Source organism: Perca fluviatilis, chromosome 14, assembly GCF_010015445.1.
Source record: "Perca fluviatilis chromosome 14, GENO_Pfluv_1.0, whole genome shotgun sequence".
Taxonomy (NCBI): domain Eukaryota; kingdom Metazoa; phylum Chordata; class Actinopteri; order Perciformes; family Percidae; genus Perca; species Perca fluviatilis.
Window position 1 is genome coordinate 19,840,923 of NC_053125.1, and position 16,051 is coordinate 19,856,973.

At 40.1% G+C, this 16,051-nt stretch overlaps 1 protein-coding gene and 1 pseudogene across 2 annotated transcripts; both read left to right on the forward strand.

Annotated features, from left to right (window-relative positions):
- The first annotated feature begins 679 nt into the window (after positions 1–679).
- On the forward strand, positions 680–9,093 carry LOC120572525 (annotated as a pseudogene).
- LOC120573140 (protein mono-ADP-ribosyltransferase PARP14-like) lies at positions 8,157–15,656 on the forward strand. Of its 2 annotated transcripts, none has more exons than XM_039822620.1 (8): positions 8,157–8,275; positions 9,000–9,365; positions 9,915–10,033; positions 10,212–12,023; positions 12,726–12,965; positions 13,094–13,318; positions 13,633–13,702; positions 13,861–15,656. In XM_039822620.1, exons 2-8 carry the CDS (start codon positions 9,188–9,190, stop codon positions 14,763–14,765), a joined length of 3,549 nt encoding a protein of 1,182 aa, XP_039678554.1. In that variant the 5' UTR covers positions 8,157–8,275; positions 9,000–9,187; the 3' UTR covers positions 14,766–15,656. The 2 variants fall into 2 exon arrangements, with proteins under 2 accessions (XP_039678554.1, XP_039678553.1); XM_039822619.1 differs by having other exon boundaries at positions 9,088–9,365.
- The last annotated feature ends 395 nt before the right edge of the window (positions 15,657–16,051 follow it).

Here is a 16,051-nt window from a genome sequence, read left to right on the forward strand (position 1 = left end):
TTACCACCAAAGTAATGTACTTACATAAAAGGTTGGATTTTTCTCTTTTTTTGCATTTGAGTTCTATGTTGTTTTAAAAAAAGGAGAATTTTTAGAAGTCCATGACCCCATCTTAAACAGGGGTGTCAGTAATTGTGGAGGGCACTGTACATACAAACCTACTCACTCACACACGTAAAGAAAAAAGAAAAAAAACAAGAATTATACTAGAAACAATAAGATCAAAATAATTTAACATAAAGAGTGAATTAAGAGAGGGAGTGCCATAGAACGCAGTGAATCAGAGGACAACGGTCAGGGTACTAGACCTACCCTGACCTTGTTCGCTATATCAAACGCTGAGGAACAAAGCAGCGGTTGAGAATGAGCGGGCTGCCCAACCTGAACGCTGTAATTTGCTGGGGGTCACACGTGGGTTCACAAGTGTCTTTACTGACGACCATAAATCATAAGAAGAGAGAATCAAGGCAGAAGGTAGGGTGTTGACAGATACACACACTTCTAGTGGGTCATATATGATAACTGAAAGGGATTATTATAGGATTATTTTTGTATTATTCTATGCCTCGTTTTTTCGGATAACACTGCATATTAAACCTTTAATGTATTGACTAGTTTTAGCTAGGTAGCCCCTAGCTAAAGGTAAACTAACATGATATTATAGCCTAGGCCTACTCTTAGCTGGCAAAAAAGGCCATAAACTGGTACACTTTGTTCTAGTTACAGTCTAATACAAAACTAATGCAGTCAACAAAATAATGTTCCTTTTCAGCTCAAACTAACATAGTGGAGTTTGGCAAGGCACAGGTTAACCTTGACGACGTTGGAGGTGTGCAGCTCCCGAGGGTCTTTTCCATAACAGAAAACAAAACTGATGAGTGCTTTATCTGCTTCTAAAACTCATCAAAATGGCTGAGCAGCAGCAGGAGCATGGCGTTGATTTGGACCAGAATCAGTTCTGCTGTTCAGTATGTCTGGAGCTGCTGAAAGAGCCAGTCACCATTCCCTGTGGACATAATTACTGCAAAGGCTGTATTGAGGGTTGCTGGGAACATAAAGAAAAGAAGGGAAAGTACAACTGCCCTCAGTGCAGGGAGACCTTCACCACGAGGCCTTTTCTGAGGAGGAACAACATGCTGGCTGAGGTGATGGCGTGGAAATAGGCCGTCTGGAAGTGGTGATAGAAAGATAGGCATTGATTGCAGTGATTGATAACATTTGTGTTAATAATGTGAATTTGCAAGGAAACTAGTAGGCTAACTAAAGTTTTCAAATAAATGTTGTGCAGTAAAAAAGTGAATACTTGCCTCGATCTTAAATGTAGCCAAGTAGAAGTGTAAAGTAGCAAACAATTTAAATACTTAAGTAAATCACAAGTACCTCAAAATTGTACATAAGTACATTGCTTGAGTAAATGTTACTTTTCATCACTGCCTGTAGGTCCGACTACAGTCACCACATACATTTTTGGCTGTAAGTGGTCATGAGTCTGACTGACTCACTTGAAGTTTGTACAATCCTTGTGTGAAGCCCTAATAACCCCATGAATTAGGTTCTCTAAAAATCCTTGTGCACTTAAAAAACAAAGATAGATCTAAAATAAGAATAATTAATTCAGATGATTGTGAAGCCTTGCTAGACGTACTGTATACTCTGAGTGAATTATGTTCTTATTCTGCTTTTCTCCTGTATGTCATGTAATTTACAATAATATTTATCTTTCTTTTTTATCATCCCTGCTGTAGCTTGTGGAGAAGCTGAAGAAGTCAGGCCTTCAGCCGGCTTCTCCCCCTGCTGCTGAGGCCTGTGCCGGCCCAACAGATGTCGCCTGTGATTTCTGCCGTGGGACCAAACGACACAAAGCCACGATGTCTTGCCTGACGTGCTTGGTATCTTACTGTCCTGTTCACCTGTAGCCTCACCACAGTGTTCCTTTGTTGAAGAAGCACCAGCTGTTCTCTGCTACAATCCCACTGCAGGAAAAGACGTGTAGGAAGCACAACAAGCTGATGGAGGTCTACTGTCAGACAGACAAGAAGTGTATCTGCTATCTGTGCGTTATAGATGAGCATAAGAGCCATTATACAGTGTCCGCTGCAGCAGAGAGGGCTGTGGAACAGGTCGTAACAAAAAACACAAACAGAAAGGTCTGCAGTCAAACACATTGATATTAATGTTACTTTAGCGTTTTAGTCAAATCTTTCTCACCAGTAGCAGTCGGATGTGATCGAAGTGATAGAAAACATACTATATAAATATATCCATTCACAAAAGCCATTGGCTGTTGTGCCAACAATTTCTTTCAGAAACAGCTGACCGTGAATCAAAAGAAAGTCCAGGAGAGACAAAAGGAGAGAGAAAATGAGCTGAATGAGCTGCTCCAAGCTCTGAAGGCGTTCAAGGTATTTGGAATTGGAATTTAGACTTTAGTATTTGAGTAATACTGTGTTTTTGACAGCTGGCCCTACGATATATGTATGGAGCCTTTCATTTCCCACCAACCTAACCTCATTAACCACTACAGATGCATGCATTAACTTGTAGATTCCGTTTGCCATGACAATGCATGTATTAAAACAACAGTGTCACAAAGTCGGAACTTTGCCACATATTTGAGTACATATTTTTAAAAGGAAAACCCTTTTGTTTTTGTTTTTGTTTGTATGAACAGAGTTGTAGCCAGCCTGCAGGTAAGATCTGTGATAAGGTCTTTGATGAGCTGATCTCCTCCATTAAGAAAAAATGCACTTTGGTGAAGCAGCTGATCAAAGCCCAGGAGCACACTGCAGTCTGTCAGGCTGAAGAGCTGCAGCTGAAGCTAAAGGACGAGATCACCAAGCTGAAGATAAGAGACACCGACCTGGAACAGCTTTGTCTGACCGACGACCACATCCATTTCATTCAGGTAGCAGAGACCCGGTGTGGTGTGAAGCAATTTTATCAGTTTTGGGGTATTTTTATCACTTTGTATAATTCTTATGTTACTGTATATATTCCACATTATCAGTGCTGTACAGCCAAAGCACACACCGTCTGTATTAGAAACTTAAAACATGCAAAACTTTTTTTTGAGGAAATGGCAAAAGTGACATCTGCTGGCCACATTTGACAGTGAAACACGCGATACGCTGATGGTGATATTGGACTCTTTTTTTTTTTTTTTTTGGTCTCTGGCTTATTGAATTCCCTCCAGACTTTCCAGTCCCTCTCCACCCCCTGCGAATCTCCAGACTGGCCAACTGGCCCTGTTGTTCAACCTCAACGTTCCACTTTCAAACCTGTGACTGACTGCGTGTCTAAGCTGAGGGATGACATAGAGGGCCTCCTGAAGGACACATCTCACAGGATCTCTGCCACAGGTACCTGGTAGAAGTATAAGAATCCAGAGTAATACAGTGGATTTGATTCATGTCCAGTGGTATTTAGGATCTGTTTGTTTTTGTTAGTTTCTACTATAGATGTTGTGCTGCCACCTGTGCCAAAGACCAGAGAGGAGTTTTTACGCTGTAAGTGAAACATTTAATTCCCCGCAGTTCCACAATATACCAGTGCATTAGTAATTAACTAAATATTTAAAGGTTGATGTTAATATTGCCTTATTTTTACTGCTTTGTTCTTTCATCAGATTGCCGTCCTCTAACCCTTGATGGGAACTCAGTCTCCCGAAATTTGTCCATTTCACAAGAGCGAGTGACGTATGCAGCCTATGAGATATATTATTCTACTCATTCAGACAGGTTTACATATTGCAGGCAGGTGTTGTGCAGAGAGGGTTTGTCAGAGCGCTGTTACTGGGAGGTCACTTTGAGTGGTTATACTTGGTCTGTGGCAGTGTCCTACAAAGACATCAGCAGATCGTCGTCAAATGAATCAGAGTTTGGAAAGAACTCCCGACCGTCCGTCTGCGGCTGCAGGACCTGGAGCTCACCGCCAGTGTTTCAGTTTGACTGTTAAAAAGTGTTAAGATAATTAAAAGGTATTTATTTAGAATCAGGCTGGTTGGTTAGTTAGCTAACGCTAGCTTGCTATTCAACCAGGCTTCCATGCGACATAGCTAAATAAGCCGGACAGAGTTGTCCCTCATCTGGCGATAGAAACCCTGCTTTCCCCGTTCTGTTGGATCAGAGCTCCACAGCCTAAGTCCACAGGTACAAATTAGTTTTGCACCAAATGTATCGCAACAAGTGTTGCAAAAGTCGAGGCGCAGATTCGCCTCTTGGTGATGCGAGAGAGCGCATACAGTGACAGATTCGAGAGGTTGTAATCACTGAGTTGTGGTTGTGATGGAAAATCAACCTGAGTTAAAAAAAAAAAGTACATGAGTAAATGTTGCATTACAAGTTTGCAGCTGTCATTGTGTTCATGCAAATATCAATCTACACATTTGTGAATATTTTTTCTACAAGTGCAAATTTCAATTTACAAGTTCAGATTTTTTTTACAAGCTCTCATGTTTTTTTTCTTTTTGTGACTTCAAATGTGAATAATTTTTACAAGTGCAAATTTTTATTTTACAAGTGCAAATTTTTATTTTACAAGTGCACATTTTTATTTTACAAGTGCAAATTTTTATTTTACAAGTGCAAATTTTTATTTTACAAGTGCAAATTTTTATTTTACAAGTGCAAATTTTAACATACAAGTTAAATTTTTTTGTTCTGCAAGTTCTCACATTGTATTCTACAAGCTCTCACGTTTTGCACCATATTTACCTTTTGCACCATATTTACCTTCATACAGCAGCAGCAGAGAGCAGAAGCCAGCAGGCAAGTGTTATTTACATAAACTTCTGGTGTACTTACAAATTTTACAATCCATCGTTTTATGAGTGCATAACCTATTTGTACTACTGTAGACGTTTGGTATCATTTCGGGCATTATTAGTGGGGTAATGTTAAGAGACACTTCGGATCCATTAGCCTCTGCGCTAAGCTATTCAGCTGATAACGCTACGCTACGCTAACGCTCCCAATGTTCGACCCAGGTGAAAAAAGCTTCTGGGGGGGTGTTTGGCTCGAGATCATGGTGCAAAGGACCTTAGGGTGAAATTACTCCGAACCATCACTTTAAGGTAAAAAGGTAGAGTGCCCTCAGTTGTTATGGCTGATTTATTGCATTACAGTTTTTTACGATCGCTATGACACTTTTTTCAATACTTTTAACAACTTTCCTAAACTCTTAACACAGTTAGCACAACATCTGTCTGTGTAGGCTATACAATTAACACATTTCTTGTTGCTTTGACACAAAATGCATACAGTTAAAACAAATTTAAAATGCTTGAACTTCTTTTACACACAAGCTCCACCAAAAGCAAAACAATGGATCTTTACTGCCAAATTTACAAATGCTTTCACACTGTATTTCAGAACAGATAACATCATGTTCTAAACCTAACTTATAGGCTAAAGTCAAAGTGAACAGCTGATCATATTGTAAGTTGAAACACAAATATATCCCCTGCATTTTATACATGCATTTATTGAGAAACAGCTGATTGAAGTTATGCAAATAGATCAATCATAGCTGATTCCCTTCTAGGAAACACACTCAGGTGTTGAGGTTCTTTCAATCGCATGATCATATGGTAGTACAGTAAAAGAGGACCTATTTGAACAATATACTGTAGATGAACACAGAAAATAAGAAAAATGCCTTCACGAGGGAGAGGAAGAGGAGTACCAGGACAATTCTGTCTTTGTCTCCTTTTTTTCAAAAACCCCACATTCTAATAAAGCTACTCTGAGATGGGTCAATCATTTTTTGTATTGAATCTCTGCAGCAAAAGAAACCAAATGGTGGCCGGGTTGGCTCAGTGGGTAGAGCAGGCACACATATACTTGGAGGTTTATTCCTCAACACAGAGATCCAGGGTTCAAATCCGACTTGTGACGATTTACTGAATGTCTTTCCCCTTTCTCAACTAGCAGTCCTGTCAAATAAAGGCAGAAAAGCCCAAAAAATATTCTTTGAAAAAAATTTACTAAACCCAACAAAACAAAAATGTAGAGAGGCTTCAAGAGAAACTGCAGTGCAAAACACAATCTATGATCAATACAATCACTATTGTCTATTCTATAAGGGCAGACCTGACTGACACATATAGAATAATGCAGTTTCTGTAATTCCATAGGATGTTAGTGTTTTGTATGACATTGTGCTATGATTGACTAAATGTTCCTGTTGGGAGAGAACATGTGTTAGTGTTTTGCAAGAATTATTTGATTTTGAGACATGATTGCATTGTTTTGGTAAACATAGTGTATTGTGTTAGTGAATTATTGTATTTTGAAAATTAGTGTTTAGTTTAGTTTAGTTTACAATGTGTGATTTTGAACATGAAATTAACTGTTTTGCCAATCGTGTGTTGTAGGTGTGTTGGTGCGTTAACAGTTTAGGAAAGTTGTTAAAAGTATTGAAAAAATTGTCATAGCGATCGTGAAAAACTGTAATGTGACATGCTTGTTAAATGTTTTATTTTTTTTGTGGCTTTCTCTTGTTCTGTTTGGATCACCAATTTCTTGGAATACTTCTTTGCATGAAAAAGGCTGCTCAGAAAAGTTTGTCGTCAGTTACTTTAAACCATATCAGCCTCGGCACAGTTTTATTTGTTTTAGTGTTTATATAAATATGACTGTTTGATTATGCTCCGCATTGGAGCATTTATATGCAGAAGAATATGCTGTAAATCATTTGGATTATTTTTTACAATAAATAAATAAAGGTACCCACAGCCCATTGTTTCTGAGTGTCATGCATCTTGCCAGAACATGTATAGGTGGTGAATTGTTTTGGTGTCTGGAGATACTTGCCGTTTCTAAAATCGTTAACTAATTCACACTATTGTATTTAGGGAACTACACAGTGTCTGACGTGTAGATAGCAAAAAAATAATAATCTCGAACACTACTCAGGTCAGTCCTTAATAGTAAACATAGTATGTTGTATCGTGAGATGATTTGAGTTCATTAAATAGACTATAATAATTCTTACAAGACATTTAGATGATGGTACAAACTAAATGACAGACAACTGGAGTGAATATTTTTGCTTGCCAACACAGGTGTGTGAAATCTGCTCTTCCTTTCTCAGGTTAACCACTCTTGCTCTGTGATACACTCAGTTTCCAGTTTCCACCCAAAATGAATGAAATATAATGATATAGTGCTGTTATAAAGGCAACCTTCATGAAGGCAAGGACACAGAACATGTATTGTCTTCATGAATAATTGTGCGATACTGAGAGGTGTAACTATTATTTACTGAATGGGGTGAACAAAATTGTAGAAAATATTTCAAATTTTAGAATACCCAAAGAATGACTTTGAAAGCACTGTGACATGGACACTAGAGGGCACCTATATCCCACTATGTAGGCTATTACCTAATGTTTGGACAAACAACTCAGAGATCAGTTTGAGTTGCCAAGGTACAAAGACACACCTACAGTACAGTATAGCATTAGTCACAACTCAAACAGCCAGGCGTGGTTCTATAAGGTTGTTTTTATGCTCAAGGATATTTTTTTTAGTATGACCTTTCAGTCCATTCAAAGAATATTAACAGTCCCATTCACCTAAGTTCAAAGTAACAGCTCCACTGCACTTAATAATACTTGATAGGAGTTTTTTTCATCACAGTTTGTCCTAGATGGATATTGAGCACTAAAGGAGATTAACTTCTTGTTCATGTTTTGTGTCATGCATTTAAAAAAAAAAAGGAAGGCCTGTATCATCATTGTTATTATCAGTATTGGTCTCATTGTGTTGTTTAGGTTAGTGGTTCTCTGCCATCCATATTTTGTTGTAACTGTGTACAACGAAATATACATACAGTACATACAAATACAGTATAAAGTACATATACAAAATGTACTTGTGTGTGCCTTAAAGTTGCTAATAAAATGAAAGCAGCATTTTAGAGGTGAAAGTGGAAAAAAAAGTTAAATAAAGCGATAATAGAGGGAGAACTGGTGTATACAAATAAGATAGAATAGACATGTTCCACTGGCAATATGACACTTCATAGTATGATGAGTAGAGAGGGTAAGAGGTAAGAATATCACGCTATAAATAACTCATCTGACAAAGCAGATCTTAGCTCTGCGTGTGGTATGACACAGACATGAGGTTGACATTACTTGAAAGGTGTGACTACCTGGGCCATTTGTGCTCAAACCTAGTAAAACAAAAGAGCTGAGTAGCAGCTCTGTCACAGGACTTTGCCACTCAGCCCGTCATAACCAACAGGTCAGCCAGTGAAACCTGAGATAACCGTAAGTACTTATTCTTAGATGTTTAAATTTGTTTCTGTGTTAACGTTGTTTATGTTTTCAAGAAACATATTACTTATGTTCTGTTCTTCTGATAGTTTAATTGTCAATTATTTGTCTAATTACCTTGACTGTTTTTCCCTCCAATTTTATGAGAACTGCTTCAAAACATGATTTTAAACTGATGACACATTTCATAGGTCTGCAGAAAAGAAAGCATTACTTGACACTTTGGGATCCCTAGCTATAAAACATGGTTTAATAAAATATATTTGCCTTAGATATACACAATACAGAAGAGATACAATATATATCTCTGGGGTCATTGACCCCAAACACAAAGACCATCATTGTGTAAGATAACACATGGTACATTTGTAGGGCTATGGCAAACAAAAGGCATACTTTCATGCACATCCTCATATAACTCACAAACATGTATCTCCTTACTTGGTGTAATGGCAATGCTTTATGATCCAGTCTGTGGCAAAGGGAGGCTACTTCAATACTTATCCAGATATAGTGTTTTAACAGGGTCAAATGAAATAAAAATATTTAATGGAAAAAGTTGGTTAATTTTGCAATTAGCCTACATTTTTATTATATTTTTTTTCATGTATTATTATCATGGTTATTTTTTTATTGGGGTTTGTGGGACCCTCCCAAAATCTATCCTGTGACACTATTCCCTATGAAGTAGGCTACGTTGTTTTTTCTTCTGTTTCAGCTTTAGCAGTAACGACGTACTGCACGGTACCTCCCAGCTGTTGTATGAAGTCACCATGGTGATATTTGACTTTGCTCTGCTTTCACAGCACTAGCAGGATCACACGGGCGACTGTAAACACACTGCTCCTTCAATCGGACGCTGCATATGATTGTCTTTCTTCGTCTCTTCACAAGAAAAGCGACACTATGGATGGTGTTTACCAGTATTCGGTTTTCTTTGAGTGGCACAGCAGCCTGCTCGGGGAGCAGGCGAAGAGAATCGAAACATATTTCCGTGTTCGGCGCAGATCCGGCGGAGGAGACTGTGGCCCAGTGAGCAGGGTGAAGGATGACGTCTACAGCGTTGCTTTCAAATATCAAAAAGGTAGCCAATAAGACCGTACATTACTGATCAACTCATGTTGTAAATGATGTAATGTCGTCTGTCTTATGTTGGTTAAAGAAGTAGCCTACCCTATGTTTGAACTACAAGGCTCACTGCATAGCCCACTTTAAGTTTCACTTTCCCGAAAATGAAACCTAAATCAATTCTGCCACAGATGAGCTTTTGATTTCGCCGAATATCTCAAATAAGTAGCGTTAGTCTACAGCCTAAGTATAAACTACCCTGTAGAAAAGAATATAACAATAAAAAAATGCAAAAGATTAGTAGATTTCCAGTTTTCAGTCACTGCACCAGCTAACTGAAATATACAGTAGGCCTACTTCAGTAGAATCAGTTGTCTATAAAACATGAGAAACAACAAAGGAGGTCATTATCACTCATGTCGAAGTACTGTGTGAGTGTGTACACTGTGGGAGAGGGGGATTGAAACAACAACGTTGCTCTGTTTAGTGACAAAAAATGTTTTGTCAAATGAGCAGCAAGTCCATGATTTAAAACACAGTAAATAATGTCACATGCTTTTAATAGATCAGCTGGCAGTCCTGCAGAAATCTGAGCATGTTGTGGATGGTGTGGTGTTCGCTGTCCGAGGCACCATGGAACACATCATCTCCTCTCCAAGCCAGGATCCTACAGCTCCAGTACAGGTTAGCACAACATTTCTGTCATTCAATCAAGATTGTGTAGTCAAAAGATAAATTTCTATTAACATTTTCCCATTTCATATCGTTATATAACACCAAAGAGGTTGTATACTGCATCATAAACCAGTAAAGCTGTTGTTGTTGTTGTTGTTGTCATTACTTGTTTATCTCTTTTCATCAGAGCCCACAGTCCATTCCTGCCTCAACTCCTCCACCAAGTGGTGAAGAATATGAACTACAAGTTGATGCTTACCTTCTTCGTTACCTTAAGGAATGTCCCAAGGCTGGGGAGAAACTAGAGAAAGAATTTGCCTCTGTGGCCTGCTCTGCTCAGCTTTACCCAGAGGAGGAGAGGGTTTCAGTTAGGCGTTTAGCTCAACCTGGTGCTGCAGGTGATGATAGAAACTGGAATGCCGAGGTAGACAAACTTTTTGATGGCTACCTGTGCCACTATGAGTTTGACGCTCATAAAGTTAAAGCTTTGCTTCAGTCCTGCAGCTCTCGTCAGAGCACAGATGAGGTGAAGGTGTACAGCGAGGTTGGGATGGCTGTTGTTGTCGGGGAGCCTTCTCAGGTGAACGCCAGGTTGATGAATGTAGAGGACAGGTCAGGTGTGAGTGAGAAGCAAACCAGCATTCGGCGACTGGGCGAGGCCAAGCTCCGCCTCCTCTGGAAAGAGATCGAGCACAGTTTAGGACGAGATTGTCCAGGAGTGAAGGTAACGCAGGGAGCTGCCGGTCAGTTAGTTTTGGAAGGTACTGTGGAGGAGATTCTTAAGGCAGACGATTGGATCTCTGGTCAGGAGAATTTGGTGTTGGAAAAGACGGTTTCTGACATGAGCCCACATTTGTTGGCCTTTCTAAGGAAGGCATACAGAGGTCCAGGGGTGCTAGGTCACTTTTTAGGTGTCAGTGACAAGGTGGAAGTAGAGTTACGAGACACAGAGCTACGTTTGGTCTCCCTTTCCACTGATAATCTTGATGAAACAGAAAATGCACTGCAACTTGAGATAAAGGAAGTACACATTGATGTTCCTTACTGCTCCGCTGTGCCGTCTGAGCTTCAGGAAAAGCTTAAGTCCAAGACAAATGAGATGAACCAAGGGCAATACCGGGCTCAGGTCTTCTTTGGCTTAGGCAGCTCGGTGTGCTTACTGGGCCACACCAAAGAGGTTGAAGAGCTGAGTGAAGCTGTCACACAGTTTATTTTGGAGTCTAGTGTGCAAAGCAAAGTCAGTCTGCCTAGTATTGCTCATAATTTGGAATCTCTGAGTTTGAGTGAAGTAAACACAACAGTTGCGCGCTACAGCCTCCGTGATGGGTTCCAGGTGCTGGTGTGTCAGGGTGACATCACCAAACAGGATGCTGATGCCCTGGTGAATGCTGCCAACGAAGATCTGGACCACGGTGGAGGGGTTGCTGCAGCACTGAGTAAAGCAGGTGGCCCTCAGGTGCAGAAGGAGAGCAGAGCTATAGTAAAGCAGACTGGGAAAATCCCCACAGGTGATGTGGTAGTGACCACAGGGGGGAACTTAAAGTGCAAGAAACTGCTGCATGCTGTTGGGCCTGTAGGTGGAAAATCAGGTGGTAGAGAGGGGGTGTTACTGGAAAAAACTGTCCAGTCTGCTCTGAATTTAGCAGAGATGATGGAGTTCAGGTCCATAGCCATTCCTTGCATCAGCTCAGGGACATTCAGTGTCCCTGTTACTGTGTGCTCTGAGGCTATTGTTACTGCTGTTAAGAAATTTGGCAGTCAGGGAGGGAGAAGTCTGAGCAGAGTCATCCTGATTGATAACAGAGGAGAGGTGGTGAGGGCAATGCAGGAAGCATGTGACCGGCTTCTCCAAGGGATAAGTACTGGAAACAGTGCACCGAGAGATCTGGGCTTCCAGGTGGATGCTTCTGCCCAAGACACAGCAGGAGGAGCCACAGCTGGAGCTCCTGGAGGTGGTGTCCATGTAGAGATCATTCAGGGAACCATCGAGACCCAGCAGGTAAGACACGTTTCTGTGATTTTTAAGAAAATGTATCAAACCTGCTCATTGGAAGATTAGAACCACTCTTTGCAGAATGACTCGTGTTTAGGATACTTCAACAAGGGGTTTTCTATATGACTTTGCTTACCTTGATGATGTGCTAACAGTTTGATGTTTGGCAGCAGCTCCAACATTACACAAAACTACTGAATATCACATGCATTTAAAATGCTGCTGGCTCTATTTATGCCAGCTTGACCAATCCATTTTTTTAACAGCAAAACTCAGTTGAAGACTGATCCTATTACAGTTGGTCTATGCAGGAGGTGTTTTACACACATTTCGTCAGTCATCAATCTCAAGCCAAGAGGCTAAATGCTGACTCCCAATAAACATTAATGTTGACCCATGTCTGCTGGATGTGGAAATAAGCAAGTGTTTGCTCACAAGTTTGCCATATTGATAATCTGTCATTATTGTGTTTACAGCCTATTTCTGCGGTCCCCTGTGTGTTTAGTATTTGTAAATCTGTCTGGTACTTTAGGCTCCATGTTAAAATTATCAGCTGTTCCTGTTAACAAGGGCTTTGGATTTAGGAAGACACTGATGTTTTTTTTTATAAGGGGGAACTTTTATTTCTTTAATTAGAAATAATATGAGAAAATAAATAAGCTAGATATTTGTGTGAAACCCCCATCACATATCCTGTTGTCCTCCTAGGTGGATGCGCTGGTATCGCCCATGGTTGGCCATGACCCTCTCTCTACCCGTGTCGGAAACATTTTGTTTAAAATGGTTGGATCCCAGCTGACCACAAAGTTTAGAAAGGAAGCAGGAGAAGAAGAAACACTGCCTGGTGACCCAGTCCTGGTGGAGGGCTTGCCTGAACTCCCATCTAATGCAGTGTTCTTCCTCAACCTCATTCCCTGGGATGATGACCATGATGGAACTGCAGTCCAGGTGAAATATTGGAGTGTTTTCAGTTGTGTCTTATCTTCTTGTTTAAGGAGCTGTTTTCCAGTTTTCTGCACCATTATACAGCATTTATTTTGTCTAATTAAAAACCATTGAATTCTGACCTTGTACAGGTTCTGAGAATGGGCATCAACGAAATCCTAACTTCCTGTGTGAAAAGAGGGTTTGGATCTCTCGCATTTCCTGTACTTGGAGCTGGGATTGCCCTGTGTTTTCCTGACAGCGTGGTAGCCAGGGTTCTACTGGAGGAAGTTCATGCGTTTGGACAGAACCAAGCCAGTGGAACGCCATTACTGGTCCGCATCGTCATCCACCCCAACGACGAGGAGTCTAGTGAGGTAATGCAATGGAAATGCATTGTACCATAAACTCTGACTATTTGCGTAATGAATTTCTGGAGTGTTCAAGTTCTACAAAATATACTAGTATCAGTATATCAGTAGAAAAAATGTCTTTTCTTAATTTATTTGGATTTCTTTGTGTGCAAACAGCAGTGAAGACTTCAGAGGTTCTAATATCTTGGTAATGATATTGAGTGCAATTAATTAAGTGTATAATAAATAACGATATTTTATTAATGCCGGATCTACTTATACAAATAAATGTCAATCTTGAGCAATAAACATATTCTTCATTTTCCTTTTCTCTGCAGGCCTTCAAATCTGTGCAGGAAGCTTTCCAACCGAAAGGATTCACAAAAGATGTTCACCAACCAGGCCAAGGTGGGTATAGCTATTATGTGTCAAATAATTGTAATTCAGTACTGAGTTACCTTAACTGAGTTACTTGTTCTCAAAAAGCATTAGAAGATTAAGATTAAAAGCTTAACAATCAAGCTAGAGACAAACATACTTAACAGAGTCATCATTCTCTTTTCTAGTGTCAACTGCAAGGAGGATCGTCCTGCTCGGGAAAACTGGATCTGGGAAAAGCAACCTAGGCAACACCATATTTGGAGAGAAATTGTTCACCACAAACCATACTCCCAACTCTGGAACAAGTGAATGTCAAGCTGAAACCAGATGTGTCAACGGAAGAAGCATCACTTTGATCGACACTCCTGGTTTCTTTGATGCAGGCAGGTCTGAGGAGGAGATGAAGCCAAAGATAGTGAGGTGTATCACAGAGTGCGCTCCTGGGCCTCATGCTTTTCTCATTGTGCTTAAAGTGGAGAAATTCACAGAGCACGAGCAGGCTGTCATCACTAAAATATGCCAGTATTTCACGGAAGATGCTTTAAAATATGCTGTAATTGTCTTCACTCATGGTGACCAGCTCCCTAAAGGGATGAAAATTGAGGACTTTGTCAGTCAGAATGAGAATCTGAGTGATCTGGTGAAGAAGTGCGGCGGCCGGTGCCACGTCATGGATAATAAATACTGGAAGAACAAACAGCAGAATAGCTACAGGAGCAACCAGGTCCAGGTGGATGAGCTGCTTAACACCATAGACAAGATGGTGATGGAAAACAATGGATGCTACACCAATAGGGTGTTTCAAGAAGTGGAGAAAGAAATACAGAGAGAGGAAAAGATCATAAAACAGTCATCAGGTAACTTGCCAACGAAAGAGATCAGAAATCAGGCGAAAAACAAAGTGTCTGAGAAGTTTTTGATCCAGCTGGCAGGTACTGGCACAGGAGCATTGCTTGGAGCTTTTTTTGGCGTGGCAGCGATGGTTGGATTAGTTGTCACAGCTCTGCACAACTGTCAATCATTAATGAAACTTGTGAATAAAGTTCCAGCATTAAGAGGGGTGACAACAGCAGCAGCAGCGGAGGCGTAGAAGTAGCGGGACTGGCAGCTGCTGGAGTGATGATGGGAGGCTTTGCTGTAGCAGGAGGAGCAATGGGTGGTGTTATTGGATATGAGGCAGCCGAGGAAGCAAAATCACCATCGGAGGCAGCAGAGATGGCAGCCAATGCTGTCATAAACAAAGCAAAAGCTGGTTTAAAGCTTCAAACTTCTTTGCCCCTTGGGTTCAGCGGAACAGGAAAACATTAAAAACAGTATCAACACATCTACTAGATGCTGAGCAACATAAGCAATCATTTGTAGTCGTGTTTCTGGCCGGCTGGCAAATATGAGTCCAACGTTCACTCTCCTTTTATGTCTGTTTTTGTCTCCACCAACTCGGGAGAGAAAGTTCTGGCTTTTTAGCTGCTAAATGCTCCGCTATGTTGACCAGTAAATCACTACCTTTGTCTGTTTGGTGCTGGGCTGGTAGCATACAGTGGGGTTTATTTAAGCTTATTTGATTAAAACAGCTGACTGCTGAAGCTAGAAACGAGGTTAATAAGAGTTTGTGGGCCATTAATAAAAGTGATAATTCTTTGCAGGTTTGGCACTACAAGCGACAACTTCCACAGCACGCATAGTCACTTGATCCATTGTTAATAAAATAAAAATTGATGAGTACAGCTTTAACTAAAGAGAAGAAGCTTATGGGCCAAGAATAAGGTGAAATTAATATCTTAAGTAATATGTTATTACTCATTTGTAAATGATTTGTAAAATATGTCAATCAAGTCATAACAGTGGCTTATATTTAATTATTAATATATATATTAGTATTGTATGAGCAATTAACAGTGTTCACTTATCAGACAGTGGTGGTTTGAATTTTGTCTCTATATCTAAATCTATTTCTTAACAATAAAAGCATTGATTGCTCACACATTTTCTCATTTGTCCATTTCATTTTATAATGAGGCTGTGTGTTTACTCTGCACCTGCAATCTCTGATCAACAGAGGCCCCCCTTAAGCAAGAAAAACACTGTTTAATCAGAGGCCACTGGAACATATTCTGTCACATCCTGTAAAGATGAGGTGCATCAAGTCAAATACAATGTTGGCATTTACTTTGTGATGTTTTATACATTGGATGCAGATATGGGTGATTTTGTAATGCAAAACCTTTTTTTTCAGAGGTCAAGTCACAGTGCTGATATGTAGCCTAGAGGGAAGGTTTCTTTGTTAGAGCTGCATCTGAAAACATTCAGCCACAGACATACTGTTCCCGAATTACAGTTATTATTTATTTCAGCCATCCTCATTATTATAATTACGGA

What these genes read in the sequence shown, in the direction of transcription:
- LOC120573140 (XM_039822620.1), top strand. Translation starts at nt 9,188, where the DNA reads ATGGATGGTGTTTACCAGTATTCGGTTTTCTTTGAGTGGCACAGCAGC. An exon ending in GAACCATCGAGACCCAGCAG is followed by an intron (nt 12,024 to 12,725) that starts GTAAGACACGTT and finishes TTGTCCTCCTAG; the next exon opens with GTGGATGCGCTGGTATCGCC. An exon ending in ACGACGAGGAGTCTAGTGAG is followed by an intron (nt 13,319 to 13,632) that starts GTAATGCAATGG and finishes TTTTCTCTGCAG; the next exon opens with GCCTTCAAATCTGTGCAGGA.